The 20378-nt window shown below is 39.7% G+C and overlaps 1 protein-coding gene across 1 annotated transcript in view; it reads right to left on the reverse strand.

Annotated features, from left to right (window-relative positions):
• Positions 1 to 20378, reverse strand: part of iqca1 (IQ motif containing with AAA domain 1) — a 152847-nt gene that overhangs the window by 100502 nt on the left and 31967 nt on the right. Inside the window, exons 6-8 of the mRNA XM_048598862.1 lie at positions 12610 to 12815; positions 1997 to 2081; positions 782 to 889 (exon numbers count right to left, since the gene is read on the reverse strand). Of these exons, the coding sequence (XP_048454819.1) occupies positions 782 to 889; positions 1997 to 2081; positions 12610 to 12815 (399 nt within the window). The remainder of the gene's footprint in view (positions 1 to 781; positions 890 to 1996; positions 2082 to 12609; positions 12816 to 20378) is intronic.

The raw sequence follows: 20378 nt of genomic DNA on the forward strand, positions 1-20378 counted from the left end.
GTCAGCCTCTCTGCTCCTATGATGCTGCTTGGCCTGCTGTGTTCATCCAGCCCTGCACCTTGTTGTCTCGGATTCTCCAGCATCTGCAGTTCCTACTATCTCTGACCCACCCTGTTCTTATAATCTCCACCATCTTCTTAACCACCCTATTAACTTGTTCTGCAGCCTTCAAGGATCTATGGACAAGCATCCCAAAATCCCTCTAAGCTCCTCACTGTTCTATTCATTATTGCATGGAAATATTCAGGAATGAGTTCCAATTTTAATTCTGTTGATTCAATAAAGTGAGTTTCAAGAACATTTTGCAAGGCTGGCATTGGCTATATCTAAATTGCCCCCTCAGCCCAGTCAGTTTCAAAATGTTGGAGGCTACGCAAAAGGAAAGAAAAATCTCAAAAGTGAACGTTCCGCTCTCCATTAGGGTCAATGTAGCAATTTTATTCTTTTATATATTGCAGAAGAATTATAGAAGTTGAAAGGGGGCTGCAAGTACTGTTCTGTTTGCATATATCATATAGAAGAAAGCTACTATTGATTGGACTTTTGAGCTCATCTCAGAATTTTCATCAGTGCTAACTAATGGACAGTCGTATGAGTGCTAGTGACTGCAAGTACAACAGGCAAAATATCCAATTCAAATCACAACTGATAAAATACTGTTAGATATTAAGCAGTACAGGTGAATCCCTAGCACAAGAAAGACAGAGCCTTCTTTTGGGAGAGACCAGCACCACTGAACCTAAGAAAAATTTAAGACAAAACCCAACATTTGGAACATTACCTCTTTATTGGCTTTCCCTTTCTTCTTTTTCTTCTTCTTCTTCTCCTCATTTTTGTCCTTTTTCTCTTTCTTTTTCCTTCCACCTTGTGCAGCAAGTTCTTGAAGCACCTGAGTAAAGTGGATAAGTTATTAAAGCACAAGTTAACTTCTTTAAAAACTCTGCTTTTTTAAAACAAGATTAAAGACCGTGCAGAAGGGAAGAAGAACAAAAAACAAGAGTGAGCATTCTGTCCCCCTTCAAGCATATTAACTAGGTATGCATTGTTAGTCAAATACCTTCATTCAATGATAATATTATGCATTTTTCATGCTGGCTGCTTTTATTACCATGTCTCAAAAGATACTGTTACAAATACAACATTTGTAAGATGGCTATGTCGTTGTTTTTAAATTCCAGCTAAACTGAAGAAATGAAAGGATGTTTCGGTTGATTTACTGAAAAGAAGATGCCATCACATCAGTACTGACAGTGCTACCTTCCCCACTCCCAAGCTATCTGTTCAACTCATGGGAAAGGGATAACAACAAAATTATTATGGTTTTGAAGAGGAGTCATATCAGACTTGAAATGTGAACTCTTTCTCTCTCCACAGATTCTGGCAGAGCTGCTGAGTTTCTCCAGCACTTTCTGTCTTTATTATAAATGATAATGAGGTTCTAATTAATGTTGCAGGACCTCTGCATCCACGGCTTTGCTGGGACCTTCGACACTTTTTGGCTTCCCCTGCACTATTCTCACTTCCCTGTAAATTTTGGGGCCAATAAATTCAAAATCACAACTTGTAATGTTTGAATTTAAATGTACAATAACCAATCCAGTACAGTACTAGAACTGTATATTGAAGTACCCATCTTAATTCAGATAAAAAGTTATAATCTAGAAATGGCAATAACGTGCAACAGAATGAAAGCTCTATCTTGATCACAGGATCACTGGTTCAAAGCTGCAACCTATTCTCAACAAGATTTACTGGATAGAAACAGTTAGCAAGAAACTTGGATGACCTTTTCTTCTCTTTAGTGTCCTAATTTGAAAACTATAGCTTGCCTATTGATGCCACTGATATTATCTGCATGCATGTTGAATTTTAAGTTATATGGTAGAACACAATAACAAAAGTCAACATACTGGCATTTAAACAATTCCAGTTTTTAGCCTGATATGTATCACAACAAATACCTGAATACAACACTTCAGTAAATCTTGAAAATTACCTCTTGTGGAGTCTTTGAAGCAAAAATAGCTGCGGAACCTCCTTTCTCTGCATCAGGGAAATCAGGGAACCTTCCAGTTGTGTTTCTGGATTGAAGAAACAAATGTCAACACTTAAAAAGCAGCAACAATTCTCCAAATTAACCAAGTGTTAATATCGTGGAGTATGCAAGAAGGTAAAAATTGGATGTGCTGTTTTCTGGCAATGAACAACCTCAGAGCCCAACCCTCCTGCCTATTCAGATGGAGCAGGGCAGAGGTACATTTGGTGCTGCCACCTCATTCAAGACAGCAGCATTGAGCTCCAGAACTGTTGGCTGTATCTCACTTTGTGTAGAAAATAGCAGTGTCATATTGACAGTGTGGCATAGCATCAGACCCATTACAAGATAAAGGGAAGCTATCAAACCCATTGACTCTATGTTGGCTTTCTATAAAGCAGTCAATTCAGTCCCAAAGTTCTACTCTATCCCCTTCGTTTTGCAAGAGTAGATCTCGAAGTTCTCATCTAATTTCCTCTTGAAATTATTGATAACAGTTTTTCCACCATTCTATTCTCGCAACGTATAAGAAACGTTTGGATGAGTACTTAAAATGCCGGGCAAAGTAGGCTGTGAACCAAGTGTAGGCAAATGCGATTAGTGTAGTTTGGGGTTTACTGGTCAGCATAGACATAGTAGGCCGAAAGGCCTGTTTCTGTTGTATGACTCAGTGACTCACAATCTTCTGAAAATGTGGTGACTAGAACTGGATGCAGTGCCCTAATTGGAGCCTAATTAGAATTTTATCGATATAACAAAATCACAGGATTGTCATAATGCAGAAGTGAACCATTCATCCCATCATGCCTGTACTGACTCTGAGCATTTTAACTTGGTACCAAACTCCTGCTATTTCCTCAGAATTGTGCACAATTTAAAGCATCCAATACCCTCTAGAATTCCTCAATTGAACCTGCTTCCACAACATTGCCAGAACGTAACTACTTGCCATGCGAAGTAAATTTTCTTTACCTTACACTTAGAAAGCACTTTAAAACCGTGCCTTCTGGTTCTCTATGTTTTTAAACCAGGGGTGGTTTTTCATGATCTACTATATCCAGGTCCCTTATGATTTTGCAACTCCTTTGTAATAACTTGCCTGCTTCTATACTCAGAACTCTCTTTATGAAACCCAAGATGCCAAATGCTAATTATTGTGTAACAGATCGGGGGCACAGGCAGATTGAACTCTCGTTCTCCTCACCATTCACGACGTCATTTGTTTTAAAATCACCCACAGCAACACACATACACACTCCCTTGTCTTTCTTGCAATTCATGTAAATATTAAAGTCCAGTGAGGGCTCCTTCATTCAGCAGTTTATGTTCTGGCGCGTTCAGATAGCTGAAGGCAAGAGTTGCAGAATTCATTTCAGGTGGTTGATGACATAACAAGATTGTGTTGATATAAAGTTGCTTTGCGGGCAAATAGAAGAATCCTCTGGAAATAGGATTCAAGGAGACTTGAACAGGCTTTTAGCTAAGTTCATAGCATTTTATCCAGACTGGAAGTTAAAAACCGAGACAAGCACTCAGGAATTTAAATTAAAGCGCTTCAAACACCAGAGGAATTTTGATGCAACTTTGCCCAGGAATAAGTCAGTTGGATTAATAAAGCCAACTCTGCACCTTTGGTCAAAATTCATTGTTCAGCTTATGGAGCTAGATGGTTGTTACTAGTGTCTCTGTAGACATACTGACTATCAATTAGGTTTCTTTGTTTTCAAGACTGAAGGTTGGTACTACCTTTTATTTTGCTGTACTTGTGACCCAATAACAATAGGTGCAAGGTTTCACAAAGGTCACTGTTTAGCTTTGTCCTTGTAATTATACTGCTCGAAATTTCTGGAGCTGTTGTCAACTTGAAAATTATGTGATCAGTAGCAGCCATTTCAGTCCAGCAAAGTCAATTTTTATAGGAGCATAGGAACAGGAGCAGGCCATTCAGCCCCTCAAACCTGTTCAGCCATTCAATGATATGATGGGTGATCTGTGGCCTAATTCCATATACCTGCCTTTGTCCCATATCCCTTAATACCATTGTTAAACAAAAATTTATTTATCTCAGATTTAAAGCCAACAATTGATCTCATATCAAATGCCATTTGTTGAAGAGAGTACCAAACTTCTACCATCCTTTGTGTGTAGAAGTGCTTTCTAACATCTCTCCTGATTAGTCTGGCCCTAACGTTTAGACCATGCCCACGCCTCACCCAATTCTAGAATCTCAACCCGTGGAAATAGTTATCCTTATCAGCGTCTTTTCCTGTTAATAGCTTAAAGGCTTTGATTAAATCACCCTTTAACCTTCTAAATTCCAGAGAAATCAGGCCTTATTCATATATCTCTCCTCATAACTTAACCCCTGAAGTGCAGGTATCTTTCTTGTAAACCCAAGCTATATCCTTCTGAAAGTGCAGTGGCCAAATGCTCACAGTACTCCAAGTGGGATCTAACCAGGGTTTTGAATAACTGCAGCAGAACTTCTGTGTCCTTCTACTCCTCTCAATATAAAGGACAGCATTCCATTATCTTCTCGATTTCTTTCTGCAACCCAATGCCCAAGTGTCTTTGGACACGCACCTTATTTAACTTCATAGACAACAAAGCGTGGAGCTGGAGGAACACAGCAGGCCTGGCAGCATCAGAGGAACAGGAAAGCTGACATTTCGGGTCGGGACCCTTCTTCCGAAATTCCGAAATGTCAGCTTTCCTGTTCCTCTAATGCTGCCTGGACTGCTGTGTTCCTCCAGCTCCACACTTTGTTGTCTCTGACTCCAGCATCTGCAGTTCTTTCTATCTCAGTTATTTAACTTCATACTTGCTGGAAAGTGCCCTGATCTATCCTTTACCGGTTCAAAATGGAAAACCTCACCATTACTTACAAAAGTATAACTTTGTTTACACAATTTAGATTATTTTATGTCTTGTGGACATGACAGTTACTTACACTATCAATACAGATATAGGTACAGGCACATCAAGTTCTAGGACACTCTTTAGAACAGTGCCGTTACATCTACATTGCCTCTCCATATCCCACCTGCCAAAATATATCACCTCACAGTTGTCGGTGTTAAATTCCATTTTCTCCTTGTGTGCTCATTCTGTTAGCCTATGTTCTGTTTGCAGTTGATTAACATCCATTTGTTTCCTACGCCTTGAAGTTTTTGTTACCATCAGCAAATTATGAAATTTTACTCTGTATACCAAATTCCAAGTGAATTATACAGATCAGCGGTCCTAACATGGAATCTTAGGAAACATCACTGCCTGCCATCTAACAATCTGAAAAATATCCATTTACTCCAACTCGCTGTTTTCTGTCCTTAAGTGTCCTTAGACTATTGACACTTCCATTCTATGAGCTTCAACTTTATTAATCTACCTTTTGTGGTACTTTGTTAAATGCTGTATTGAAATCCGCGTAGATAACATCAACTGCAATTCTTTCACCAACCATTCTTGTTACTTCATCAAAAAATTCAATTAGACTTGTCATGCGTAATCTGTCTTTTACTGGTCCGTGATGGTTCTCCTTAGTGCGATGCCACTAGGATCAATGATGTGACCTTAGTTATCTACAATCTATATTAATAGCCGAGGAGGTATAGAAAGAAATGTAACTAAATTTGCAAATCATACAATATTAGGTGTGAACACCTAAGAACACAAAGAAACTGCAAAGCGAAACAGGAGGTAGGTTAAGTGAGTAGATAACAAGATGGCACACGACGTCTAAAGTGGGGATGAGTCAGCTTATTCACTTGGGAAGTAAAAAGCACAACATTTATAAATTATCATGTTCAGAGGTACTTGGGGCACTCATACAAGGAACACAAAGTTAGAAAGTAGGTATAGTAAGCAATTGGGAAGTTAAATGGCACATATGGCCTTTATTGGTAGAAAATGAGAGGACAAGAATAGGAAGTCTTGTTAAAACTTTACAGAGCTTTAGTGGAACCACTGCTGAAGTAGTGTATGCAGTTTTGGTCAATTATTAAGGAAAGATATACCATAAAAGTTTTATTATCCGGTATGTGAAGAGCGTAGGAATACAATGGAATACAGGACAATGCTTGTGGCATGAACTTCAAAAAATAAAATATAAAACAACATGCACAAACTCAGGAAGTAAAGAAAAGTAATATTTTTACTTCCATTCATTAACAATATCTACAAATGTAAACAAAAGTCTCACAAAGTATAGCAGGCTAGATGACTGGGCCTCAGTACAAGTAAGCATAAGATAATTTATTAAATAAACTCCTTATCTCAGTTTGAAGACTTACCTTTTATTTTTACTGATTAGAGTGAAGAATTGCAATTGCATAACCTCTTATTCAGTGCAACAGTCTGCCTTTCAATAAATTCAATCAATGTATCAAAAAGATATTTATGTAAGTTACTTCCTCCTCTTCACGGAATTCCTTTTCAGGATCTTTTGTCTTTTGAGGCTTCACACTGTACACAATTTCTGCATCACTAAAAATCTAAGTCAATTCAGACTCATGCCAGCTTCAATATTTTCATGTAATTTTGTGAAGTATATTAGTTAGGTGTGTTGAATTCACCATTTCCACCATTTCAGGTATTGTATTTGTTCTAGGTCTTGATTAAATATTTCAACATCATCAATATCAGAACAGCCTTAAATTTAACAAACATAATACTGGTAACAGGTTTCTCCAAGTCCTCCTCAGGCCACATTTAAAGCTGTAATCTTTATTCTATAAACTGATTGAAAGTCTTGTATAGAATCTTCATGGTTGATTAAGTTTCTCAGGAAGCCTCTTGTGTAACAGCATTTCGTATTCTGGATAACATCCTGGACTATATGTTGAATTAATGAGTAGGCACGAAATTGGTAAAAATATGACCAATTACTAACTCAGATTCACGAGGGTAAAAAATCAACAATACACTAACTTTCTAATCTTCAGACTGGCCTACTTTTTTAATATGTTCTTTCGCTGTAACTGGGAAAACACGTTGAAATAACTATTCTTGAAAAATTGCTTTTCATTACTGTGCACTTGTTATTTAACGTAACTGTGCAACATGTCTAAGCAGTCTCAAAAGTTAAATGTTCCAACCATCAAAAAGTTTTACATTGTGTGAATCTGCAATATTCACATATCTAAGCACTGCAATTCCATCTTTATACTATTTAAAACTTGTAGAGCCAGATTCACTCTCACCTGCTAGCGTTGAATTTGGCAAACAGTAACATAAGCCAGTTTCAAGTGCTTTATAAATTTGTTGAAGGAATAGAATATGTTCAATAATTATTTTGTGAAAAAAGCACAGTATTTTTCAGCAGCTTCATGGTCAGCTGATTTTTGTTCACTCAACTCTCGTAACCTACTAATACAATGCAATTCAAAAGACTAAAGCCATCCACCAGCAATGGACAGAGATCAGTCAATATAATTTTCTCATTTTATTTTGGCTTTTTTAATGAGCATTGGGGAAGAGATTGAGGCGCCTCTGAAATTTTCAATGAAACCCACTCACGTGGAACACGATCTAACTGTTCAAAATTAGGTGCATGTAGAGTATCGCATCCTTTAGTAGATTTAGTTTATTCAGAAATCACAAAGAACTTCAGCAGTTGTTCTTTTTGACCTCTGCTATTGTGTATTGTGGATGAACGCACGTTATATTCTGTCTTAAAATCAAACCAAATCAGCATCAGCCTGCTCCACCCTTTAAGAAGATCATGGATGATCAGACTGTCAACTCAACTCCACATTCATGCTTATGACTGATAACCTTTCGCTCACTTGATGACCAAGAATCTATCCATTTCTGCCTTAAAAATATTCAAAGACTGCTTCCACCAGTGTTTAAGGAAGAGAATTTATAATCCTTTGAAAAAAAGAATTTTGCTGCATCTTGGTTTTAAATGGGTGACCCCTTATTTTTAAAGCATGAATCCTAGCTCCAGATTCTCCCACAAAAGGAAACATCATCTTCACATCCACCCTGTCAAGATGCTTCGGGATCTTTTATGGTTAAATCAAGTCATCTCCTACTGCAGTGAAATAAGCTTAGCCTGTCCAACCTTTCCTCACAAGACAACTTCCTCAAGGTAGTGTCCTTGACCCAACCATCTTTAGCCGCTTCATCAATGACCTTCCCTCCATCATAAAAGTCAGAAGTGGAGATGTTCGCCAATGATTTCACAATGTTCAGCACTATTCGCAACCCCTCAGATACTGAAGCAGTCTATGTTCAAATGCAACAAGATATAGACAATATCCAGGTTTCGGCTGACAAAGTGGCAAGTAACATTCGTGCCACACAAATGCCAGGCAATGACCATCACCAATAAGAGACAGATAATCTAACCACTGCCCCTTGACATTCAATAGTGTTACTGAAATAACTGCTAAGGATGGTATTCCCTCATCAATTTACCCTTTACTTACATGTGGAGAGTCCTTTACACTGATCCAGTTCCCTCAGTGCTAGCTCTCAGATTCAACAGAGCCTCTGACACTCCTGTTTATATCTGTCAGCCAGGGCTCCCTGATTGGACCACATTAACAGCCTCAATCAGGGAACTCATATTCTATGTGGTCTACCTGGCTGATATCATTACAATCACTACTCTTACCATCATGAATCCCTCATTATCAATGTCCTTAGGGTTACCATTGACCAGAAAATCACCAGATAATACAATGACTACAAGAGGAGGTCAAAAGCTAGGAACACCACAGTGATTAACTTAACTCCCAATTTCCTAAAGCCTGTCCACCATGTACAGGCACAAGTCAGGAGTGTGATGGAGTATTTCCCACTCGCTTGCAGCTCCAAAACCACTCAAAAAGTTTGGCAGCATCCAGGATAAAGCAGTATGCTTAACAGATACCACAACCACAAACACCCACTCCCTCTACCACTGACGCTCCATAGCAGCCGTATGTACTATCTACAAGATGCACTGCAGAAATTTATCAAAGATACTTAGACAGCATCTCCCAACACACGAGCAATTTCATTTAGAAGGACAAGGACAGCAGATGCATGGGAACGCCACTAGCTGCAAGTTCCCCTTCAAGCCACTCACCATCCTGACTTGGAAACATATCACCGTTCCTTCACAGTCACTGGGTTAGAATCCTGGAATTCCCTCCTGAAGGGCATTGTGGGCCTATCTACTGCACATGGACTGCAGTGGTTCAAGAAGGCAGCTCACTGCCACCTTGTCAAGAGCAATGAGAGATGGGCAATAAATGCTGGCCATCCAGTAATGGCCACGTCCCACAAGTGAGAAAAAACAACTTGTCCATTTCAGATATTAATCTGGTAAACCTTCTCTGAACTGTTTTTCATGTATTTTCATCATTTCTTACATTTGTTGACCAATAGAGTGCGTAGTCCTCCAAATACGATCTCAAGTGCCCTGTATAACTGAAGCATAACCTCCCTAGCTTTGTAAAAACTGAAAGAACTGCAGATGCTGTAAACCAGAAACAAAAACAGAAGTTGCTGGAAAAGCTCAGCAGGCCTGGCAGCATCTGTGAACAGAAATCAGAGTTAATGTTTCAGGTCTAGTGAGCCTTCCTCACTGGGTCACCAGACCCGAAACGTTAACTCTGATTTCTCTTCACAGATGCTGCCGCACCGACTGAGCTTTTCCAGCAACTTCCGTTTTTGTCCCTAGCTTTGTACTTGATAATCCTTGCAAGAAACAATACACTTTCCAAACTACTTGTTGTACCTACAAACTAACTTCTTGTAATTCATGCACCTTGAATCCAGATCATCCTACATATCAGAGCTCTGCAACCTTCACCATTCAGGTAATATGCTTATCTTTTATCCTTCCTACCAAAGTAGACAATTTTGCATTCTCTCACTTGTATTCCTTTCTCCAGATTCTTGACTACTCACTTAGAATCACAGAATCTTTAGAGTGCAGATAGAGTCAATTTGGCTCATCGAGTCTTAACCAACCCTCCAAAGATCATCCCACCCAGACCCACTCCCTCACCCTATCCTCGCATTAACCATGGTTAATCCACCCAGCCTGCACATCCCTGGAAATGACAGGGCAATTTAGCATAGCCAATTCACCTAACCTGCTCATCTTGGAACTGTGGGAGGAAACCGGAGCACCTGGAGAAGATCCATGCAGACCCCAAGGAGAACGTGTAAACTCCACACAGGCAGTCACCCGGGGCTGGAATTGAACCCAGGTAGCTGGTGCTGTGAGGCAGCAGTGCTAACCACTGTGCTGCCTCTACGTAACCCATGTCTGTCCTCTATATGCCAATAATCTCTTCACAGCTTACTTTCTAGCTCTTTTTTTTAATCTCAGTAAATTTGGCATTCATAACTTTTGTCCCTTCATCCAAGACACATATAAATTGTAAAAAAGTTGAGGCCACAACACTGATCCCTGTGGCATTCATTATGTCCTTCCAACCTGCAAAAAAACATATTGGTACCCCCTCTATGCTTCCTGTTAGCAAGGCAACCTTTAATCTGTGGTAATACGTTACCCCTCCACCATGAGCTTTTACTTTCTATGAAAAGCTTTGATGTGGCACTTTATCAAATGCCTTCTGGCAATCTAAGTACAGTACATTCATCAGTTCTTCATTACCCACAATATATGTTCTTTCCTCAAAGAACTCCAATAAACTTGTTAAACATGATCTCCCTTCCACAAAAATATGTTGATAGTGCCTGATTCCCTTGAATTTCTCCAAGTGTGCTGCTGTAACATTTTCCTTAAGACAGATGTTAAGTTAATTGCCTTGTAGTTTCCTGCTTTCTGTCTCTCTCATTTTTTGAACGTTGGAGTTGCATTTTCTATGTTCAAATCTAAAGGGACATTTTCCTGAATCTGTGGTGTTTGTAAGATTAAAAGCATTGCTATCACATTAGCTATTTCTATTAAGACACTAGGATGCATCAGGAACCAGGCACTTATCAGCCCGCAGCTCCAAATATTTACAGTACCACTTCTCTGGTAATTGTAAATTTCTCAATTTCCTCCTTCCCTTCCATTTCCTCATGTGTAACTATTTCTGGATTTCCTTGTATCCTCTTTAGTGAACAATGACACAAAATACCCTTCAACTGATATGCCACCTGTGTATTTACCATGATCTTCTCTAATACCAACATCATGTTGTTAACTCTTTTCTTTTTCCAACACTTATTGCAAGGCTTACTACTTCTATTTATTATTTCTGGGTCCTTCCTCACATGCTCAAATTTCTCCCCTCACTTATTATTTTAACCATTCTTTGCTTTTTCAAAAAAAGTTCTGTCTAATCTTTTATTCTACCGCCTCTCTTTGCATAGCTTTTTTGTTAATTTAGATGCTGTCTTTAAATTTTCCAGTTAGTCACGGATGGTGCATTCATCCTTAGGTTATTTTCTTACTCGTTGCAATGTATCTGTTTTGCATATTCTGAAGTATTCCCTTAACTGTTTTCCACTGAATCTTTCTTGACCTATCCTTTAACCTAATTTGTCAATTCACTTTAGCTTTCTTACCCACATAATTGGATTCACTTAAGTTTTTAAAACAATAATCTCACACACACTCCTCTGTCTCAAACTGAATGCAAAATCTAAAAACATTATGATCATTAATAGATAGGGATCCTTTCACTCAGAGGTCATTAATTCAATCTCAATGCATTACATCAAGTCTAGTACGGCCTATTCTTTAGATAGCTCCGGAACAGGCTGTTGCCAGGAACTATCCAAAAACACTTAGTAAACTCCTTATCTAGGCACCCTTTGCACTTCCAACCTTTCCAATCTATATGCAGATTAAAATCACCCATGATTATCACTACGCCTGTCTTAACCAGCTCCCATTATGTTTCAGGACGCGTACACCACTGCTATCAGTGATTTCCAGCCTTTATCATTTCTTATCTCTACCCAAACTCTTGTCACATCCTGGTTGCCTGAACTGAAGCTGCCCATTGTGTCAATACCAACTATCCTCTGCATTGCGTGAATACCATTAATAACCTACCCCATCCCAACATTTTTGAGCTTCCTATCCTTCCTACTTGTGCTACATCCTTCAATATTCAAGCCCCAATCCATGGTACAATGGTCAGTTGGTCACCCACACTGCAGCCCTCAATCTCATCCCACACAAGGTGAAAGAACTTCAACGGAAACAAATTACTGGAGAAACTCAGCAGGACTGGCAGCATCTGTGGAGAAAAAACAGAGTTAACATTTCAAGTCCAGTGAAGACTTGCTGAGTTTCTCCAGCAAGTTTGTATACGAAAAGTAGCTATAAGCATTCTAATAATTGAGCAGAAGTAAAAGGAGTTAAGAGAAGTAGTGGTGAGTTCAAGCTAGGTGTCATCAGCATTCGAAAACTAAATGTTATTCAACTCATGCTTTTGATATGCGATAGTGTTCATACCACACGTTTAAGAATTACAACAATATTGATCAAGGATAGTCTGGTTAAGTACTGAGAATTTCAACATAACACATTCAATTGTGGCTAAATTTAAACTAGATCTTAAACAGAAGCTTGGATGACTCCAGAAAATTCATGAATCTGTTCTCCTTACCGACACTCAACAAACCATTGTCGGATCTTCTCTTGCAGAGCTTCCTTAATATCCATTCCCTCCACTGCTCGAACTTGTTCTTTTAGAGAAATCAAAGCTTCCTGATATTCCACCTCATGTACTTCCTGCACTACATGCTGTTGCAGAGCTGTTTTCTGAACTTGCAGTTGAGCAAGGCTTGGCTGTTCAAAATTGGGTGGTGGCACCTGAGAAAAAAAATCAACAGTCTATATTGAGAGACAACAAGGTGCAGGGCTGGATGAACACAGCAGGCCAAGCAGCATCATAGGAGCAGAAAGGCTGACGTTTGGGCCTAGACCCTTCATCAGAAAAGGGGGAGGGAAAGGGGGTTCTGAAATAAATAGGGAGAGAGTGGGAGGCGAATAGAAGATGGATAGAGGAGAGAATAGGTGGAGAGGAAACAAACAGGTCGAAGAGGCGGGGATGGAGCCAGTAAAGGTGAGTGTAGGTGGGGAGTTAGGGAGGGGATAGGTCAGTCCAGGGAGGAAGGACAGGTCAAGGGGGCGGGATGAGGTTAGTAGGTAGGAGATGGGGGTGCGGCTTGAGGTGGGAGGAGGGGATAGGTGGGAGGAAGAACAGGTTAGGGAGGCGGGGATGAGCTGGACTGGTTTTGGGATGCGGTGGAGGGAGGGGAGATTTTGAAACTTGTGAAATCCACATTGATACCATTGGGCTGCAGGGTTCCCAAGCGGAATATGAGTTGCTGTTCCTGCAACCTTCGGGTGGCATCGTTGTGGCACTGCAGGAGGCCCAGGATGGACATGTCATCTGAGGAATGGGAGGGGGAGTTGAAATGGTTCGCGACTGGGAGGTGCAGTTGTTTATTGCGAACCGAGTGTAGGTGTTCTGCAAAGCGGTCCCCGAGCCTCCGCTTGGTTTCACCGATGTAGAGGAGGCCACACCGGGTACAGCGGATGCAGTATACCACATTGGCAGATGTGCAGGTGAACATCTGCTTGATGTGGAAAGTCTTCTTGGGGCCTGGGATGGGGGTGAGGGAAGAGGTATGGAGGCAGGTGTAGCACTTCCTGCGGTTGCAGGGAAAAGTGCCGGGTGTGGTGGGGCTGGAGGGGAGTGTGGAGCAGACAAGGGAGTCACGGAGAGAGTTGTCCCTCCGGAAAGCAGATAAGGGTGGGGAGGTAAAGATGTCTTTGGTGGTGGGGTCGGATTGCAAATGGCGAAAGTGTCGGAGGATGATGTGTTGGATCCGGAGGTTGGTGGGGTGGTACGTGAGGACGAGGGGGATTCTTTTTTGGTTCTTATTGCGAGGATGGGGTGTGAGGGATGAATTGTAGGAGATGTGGGAGACACGGTTGAGGGCGTTCTCGACCACTGAGGGGAGGAAGTTACGGTCCTTGAAAAACGAGGACAACTGAGATGTACGGGAGTGGAATGCCTCATCTTGGGAGCAGATGCGGCGGAGGCGAAGGAATTGGGAATAGGGGATGGCATTTTTGCAGGAAGGTGGGTGGGAGGAGGAGTATTCTAGGTAGCTGTGGGAGTCGGTGGGCTTGAAATGAATATCGGTTTCTAGGTGGTTGCCCGAGATGGAGACAGAAAGGTCCAGGAAGGGGAGAGAGGTATTAGAGATGGTCCAGGTAAACTTAAGGTTGGGGTGGAAGGTGTTGGTGAAGTGGATGAACTGTTCGAGCTCCTCGTGGGAGCACAAGGCGGCGCCAATACAGTTCCTACTATCACTGATTCAACAGTCTATAATGATAATGTTTGTAATCTAGCTTGCAATACTAGCATTGGCATGTACGTCAGACAACAAAACTGAGAATATCCATGCCTCCCAGCAAAAATAACTATCAGAACAGATTCTTGGGAATCACTTAATTTTATGCTTGAAATTGTCCTACCACATCTCTTGAGCGGGATACCGTGTCACAGGTGCAAAACTGTCAGTTGAAAGAGATTGGCTCAAAAAAGAAAATATCTCAAATTTAAATATGGGACAAACAATTAATATTCCAAAGGAAACTAAGTTAGACAAAGAGGGAAAAGCATACAAAAGTAAATTAAGAAAATGAAAGTTATTGTAAATCCAGTGAATGGATGGGGACCTAAAGATCGGGAGAGAGAATTTAGTAACACTACTTAGCATGAAAATACTACTTCCAAAATATTTATCCTTCTGTGTTTGTTGTGTACCTTTTCATTAGTGTGGTTAGAAGTAAACAAATAAATAAGCAACGTTTTCAAACGCGTACCAAACAAAAACCAAAATTTTAATTCTAAAAGTCTCAATCAAATTCAGCCAGGCACCTGGAAGTGCTGCACTTCAGATCTAACAATTTACAGGTTTTCTGCATAACACATGATGAATTTAGTAATTTCATTGTCACACAGATTCATAATGTATTCACATGACTATGTATTATAAATCACAAATGTCAACAGACATCAAAAAAAACTTCCAAAATTTAATCCATCGGACAACACTTTTAGGAAGGCAACATTCACATTTTGGATTCCTTTTTGTGAAGCAATTTACTTTGTTTATTAAAACAAACCTAAAATTTCAGTACACCTATTAACAGTGTTAGGACAACGAAGCCAACAAATTGGTGTTCATGGGTGGCAATGGTTCCTAAGCCCAGTTGTGTGCTCAGGTCACGTGTGGACCTCACACAACTGAATAAGGCAGAGAATAATGTCCTCTGTGGGTGATAGTGTGGCAAAACTAAAAACAGTAGCATACTCTATGAAGTTTGACGCTAACAGTTGTTTTTGACTCTCAAGGTTGTTAAACACATCCACCAGAACTTTTTGGATAACTTTATAATAATTGTCTGACTTTTAGAATACCATGAGCTCTCAAAATATTTCAACATGCAATGTTTGAAATCCTAGAGGGTAACAAAGGAGTTACATACTTATGTACAGCATGGCGTAACGTCATTGTAGAGTTCATGAAATTCTGAAAGCATGGTTGAATGCAGCTTTATGCTGAATACTAAATGTCAATTCGCAAGCTCAAGAATTACACTCTTATGCCATATCATTCAAGAGAGTTGGAATCATGGTGGATCACAGAAAGGCAAAGTCGAGAAGGGAATTCCCACAAAGAATTTTGGTACTGTTTGACCATTTCCAGAAATGGTCAACGAAATAGATTAATTAATTCCAAATTTGGGTATAATTATGCACCTTTAAAGAGATCTTTTTCGAAGAGGTCAATAACGGCTTTGTAGTCCGAGGCTCACCTTAGCGTTTCTGAAGATAAAAACAAAATTGCTTTCTTCAGGACCATTAGATTGTTACAATCCAAGGTCATCATCAGTAATGGATGCAGATGCAACTTCAACAGAATTATGTATAACATTATACCTCTATTACTAGGTTCAGGGTAATGGTAGCAGGAAGCCTGTACATTTCACATCCAGGACATTAATTGAAACAGAGAACAATGTTTCACAACCATAACACAAGAGTGTTTAGCCATAACGATAGGGTTGTGAATGTTCCTCAGATTTCTAGATGGCACTGAATTTTCAAATCGAGACAGACCACAATCCAATATTTACATAATTAGATTGCAAGGAGATATAGTCAAAATGCCGTTACAACCTAGAGTTCAGCCTCAGGTTATTATGATTAAATGTCAGTCTACGAAAACCACACATCATAGCTGATGCATTGTCTGAAACTACAGTGGATCAAGTTGAAGTCCTTCGTGGAGATGTAGAAACATTTCTCTCAGTTATCATGAATTCATTACTGCCTCTGAGAAATTGCAGGAAATTTAAGAAGCTCAAAAAAGCAAAAATAAATGTTGTATTATGGCTTCAGGACCTTGGAACAATCTTGTAATGATGTCAAGGAGCTACACCTTACGGAGTATAAATGGTACACAATGTAGGGTGAGTTAGATCACACTAGAAGGACACATTAAGAGGAAAAAAAGTGTGAGTCTCTCTAGAAGAAGCTCAGAGAGCACACAGACATGAACAGATGAAGATGGTTTAATACCTACCTAATACAGCCAGAAGTCAGTGCCTGGTATATTGATGATTACCATGTGTAGCAGTATTTGGTATGAAAGGAAATGAGTGTTATTTTGAAGTCTATGTCTTTGCATTCTCCTCAACTAGTCTGTCACAAACCCAAATCCATAGTGTGGCATCAAATGGTATGATAAAAGAATCAAAAAGTTCCAACAATGCGGTTAGTCACAATACAGTCAACAGGCTGGTTTTTCCAAATATTTCATACACAAAAGAGGAACTTGAGTATAATAGATGAACTTTAGTTTTCAATAACAGGCTTGCAATACCAAAAGCTATGAATGAAAAGATTCTTTGTAATATCCATGGAGGTCACTTAGGCATAAACAAATGTACAGCCTGTGCACCGGAATCTACTTGTGGCCAAGCATCTCAAAAGAAACTGAAGATTGCATATTATCCTGCCATACGTGTACAATTGATAGTCAGACACCAATAGAGCCCTTTGTTTTTGTGTCCCAGACAGGCTTTAGCAAAGGTTGGGACTAGACCTATTCAACTTTCAAGAGAATGTATACTTGCCACTTAATTTGCCACTTAATACTTCAACTGGATAACAGCAGAATCGGATATCAATTACATTCACTAGTTCTCCTCATCACTCACAGACCAATCAAGAAGCCGAAACAGCACTAAAAGCCAAATTGTCATTAATGATCAGAAACAGGCATTGAGACTTAGTTTTATTAAACTGCTAAACAAAACATTTGAATTGTTAACATTAACTGCAGAGTTACTTATGGGCAGAGGTTTCAAAGCAGAAATTCCAGTATTAAGGCATATGTAACCTGAGATGAAATATCATATCTTTAGGCCAGGAGAGAGGAAGAGAAATTCAGAATGATCACCAGAGGGTAAAAAGAATTTGCATAATTCCAGGCACAGAGCAAAGACATTGTCAGCTTTGGTACCATGCTGGAAGATTTAGATCAGAGAAAAGTCATCAACAACGTACAGTTCTCATCAAAGCAAACAGCCATAGGTCCGAAATAAAAACAGAAATTTCTGGAGAAACGCAACTAGTAGCATTTGAGGAGAAAATACAGAGCTAATGTTTCAAGTCCAGTGACCCTCATTTAGATCTGGGTTTACAGTGTTTGAACTCTCATGGGAACATTGATAAGGAACAGATAAGCGTTAATTCTATTTGAAGTAGCAACAATAAAAGAGTAAGACTACCATAGAATTTGGTTTTAGTGAGAATAAACATACATCAACAACGCTGCAGCAAGAAACCTTGAGTTACAGAAATGGTGGAAAATCACCATCATTCACATCACACATGAACAAGTTCAGGACAAGCTATGAAAATGTCACAAAGACTCAATCCCAGAAATTCAGACTTTTGGGGGCGAGAAGGTGAGAACTTAAATAGTTTGAAGAAATTGTTGAAATAGTGGAAATGTTAATACTGAACAAAACATGGAGGGAGAATAGTATGATGAGAATGCATAATATATAACACAATGTAATGCAGACATCAGAAGTTGCATACTGTAGAGACCCAAAAGAGGATTTAACAAATGTAGAGAGGCTATAATATAAAAATCAGCATCATGTTTAGTAAAATATAAATAAGAGTTCATTGGAACTCTAGAAAGTCAGAAAATAGTCACTCTTAAGTAAGGTAAAGGCAGTGACATTCAAAGTGGGACAATACAACCTAGGAGAAAGCCTCTCAATCGCGTAGGTAAATAAAACCCAGATACCTAAATCTCACATGAAGGCTAACTGATAATGGATGATCAGCTAAGGACTGTATCCATAAAGACAGATCAAAATATGGTGGCAGACCCACCATGGTGTCCACACAAAACAGGAGGTGCCCATTCAGTGTCTGAAAAATAGGTGTGGGGCTATGAGCTTTCTAAACCAAAACCTCTTTAGAGCTCAAAGGAATTCTGAATTTTTGTTCAGCCAAGGCATTTTTTGGCTCATTTTTCTTTCTATTATTTTCAGTTTTATGCCACAGCTATCTTGACCACTTTGGCCATCACTGGAGTATGTTTTCATTCTTTGCACATGAGATTATACATTGATTCAGCCACCATCAGATTCCCAGATGAACCCAATTTTACCCTCATCCAGATTTCATGCACATACTTTCTATTAGTTGTCACTGGATAACAATCAAGCACTGACGTCTATACCGTCCAGCCTACCAGTACTGAAGCCAAATAAAGTAATCCAGCTGAGCCCAAGATCAACTTCTTTTTCAAAAGGTCATGAAGCAAATACAGCCTCTCCCTGATCTGTAAGGCTCAATATAATACCACATGGAGTACTTGTCAGTGAAGAGAAGTTGGAAACACATTTTAAAAGAGTCTCCACAGCACAACATAGCTAGTGGAATTTTATACAAGCTGTTTCCACTCCCCTGCCAATCATTACCAAGTAACCATCCAGAAATATCCAGGATTAATTTGACGCTGCCAATGGAAATTAATTTACGATTCTAGCAATAACTTACCATCTGCTGGAAAGATTAATGGGGACACTTCTGTGGTGGTCCTGGGGAGATTTTAATCCTGCCTACAGCTCCTCCCAGTTCTAGCTTAATTACTCACCCTGAAAATATCTGGAGATGACTTTTCTTAAATTTTGGCATGCTCTACTGTGTAGACAGTATCTACATCACAAAACGCACTATGTGGCCCAGTGGTCTCTGGCAGAATTAATGTTCCACACAAGCCCCTTCCCACTTTCTTCAACTAATCATACCAACATCTCTTTATATTATATTCTTATACTTTATTTAACTTTACCTTAATTATGTCTTTGCTAGTGGCCTCAACTATTGTTAGTGTAGCAAGCTTCACCTTGTTGGAAATAACTTTTCTCCTAAACTTCCAATTGGGTTTATTCATGGCTATCTTAAATTTATAGTGCCAAGTTTGACATCCCCCTGCAGTCCTTCATTATGTTAAGGCACCCATCAGACTACAGTCTTTTGGGGAAAATAAATCCATCATATTCAGCCAGTACAGATTCAATAACATTCAAAAGTTAGACATAAACATTTGCTCCCTCAACCAAAGTGCAGTAGCAGCACTGTGAGTACAACCTACAAGATGCACTGCAGTAACTAGCCACAAATCCTTTGACAGTACCTCTAAACATGCAGCCTCTACAAAGAAAAAAAATGTACAGTTGCTGAGCCAACACTGAGCACAGAATACAATCCAGGGAAAAGTTAATAACAATGGGTCAACTTTTCCAACCACTTTCACTATTCTTTGACTGAAAAGGAACACTCAGCTAAGTACGCAGAATGACAGAATCATAAAGTCCATACAGTGCAGATAGAAGCCATTCAGCCCATCGAGTCTGCATCAAAGAGCATCCCACCTAGACCCATCCCCTGGCCCTATCCCCACAAACTCACATTTATCATGGTCAATCCAGCTAGCCTGTACCTACTTGGACACTATTTAATTTGGCCAACCTACTTAACCTGCTCCTCATCTAAAATCACCCATTTTCACACTCGAATACCAATGAAAACTGTTCTGCACACTTCTGGACTAAACAGATTGAAAGGGATGTTGGATCTCATCCTCACAACTCAATTTCACCTCCTGCAGAAGGCTGTATAAGCCATTTACATTAGTAGTCTGACAAAATCTCCACCATCTTGAGCTCACTTCTTTCCTTTTACAACTATATTGACAGGATTTTCCTGCCTGGTCGTGACAAAAAAGCAGACCAGGATAAAACAAAGTCACAAACAGGTATAAT

The sequence above is a fragment of the Rhincodon typus genome, chromosome 7 (assembly GCF_021869965.1).
Source record: "Rhincodon typus isolate 14 chromosome 7, sRhiTyp1.1, whole genome shotgun sequence".
Taxonomy (NCBI): Eukaryota; Metazoa; Chordata; class Chondrichthyes; order Orectolobiformes; family Rhincodontidae; genus Rhincodon; species Rhincodon typus.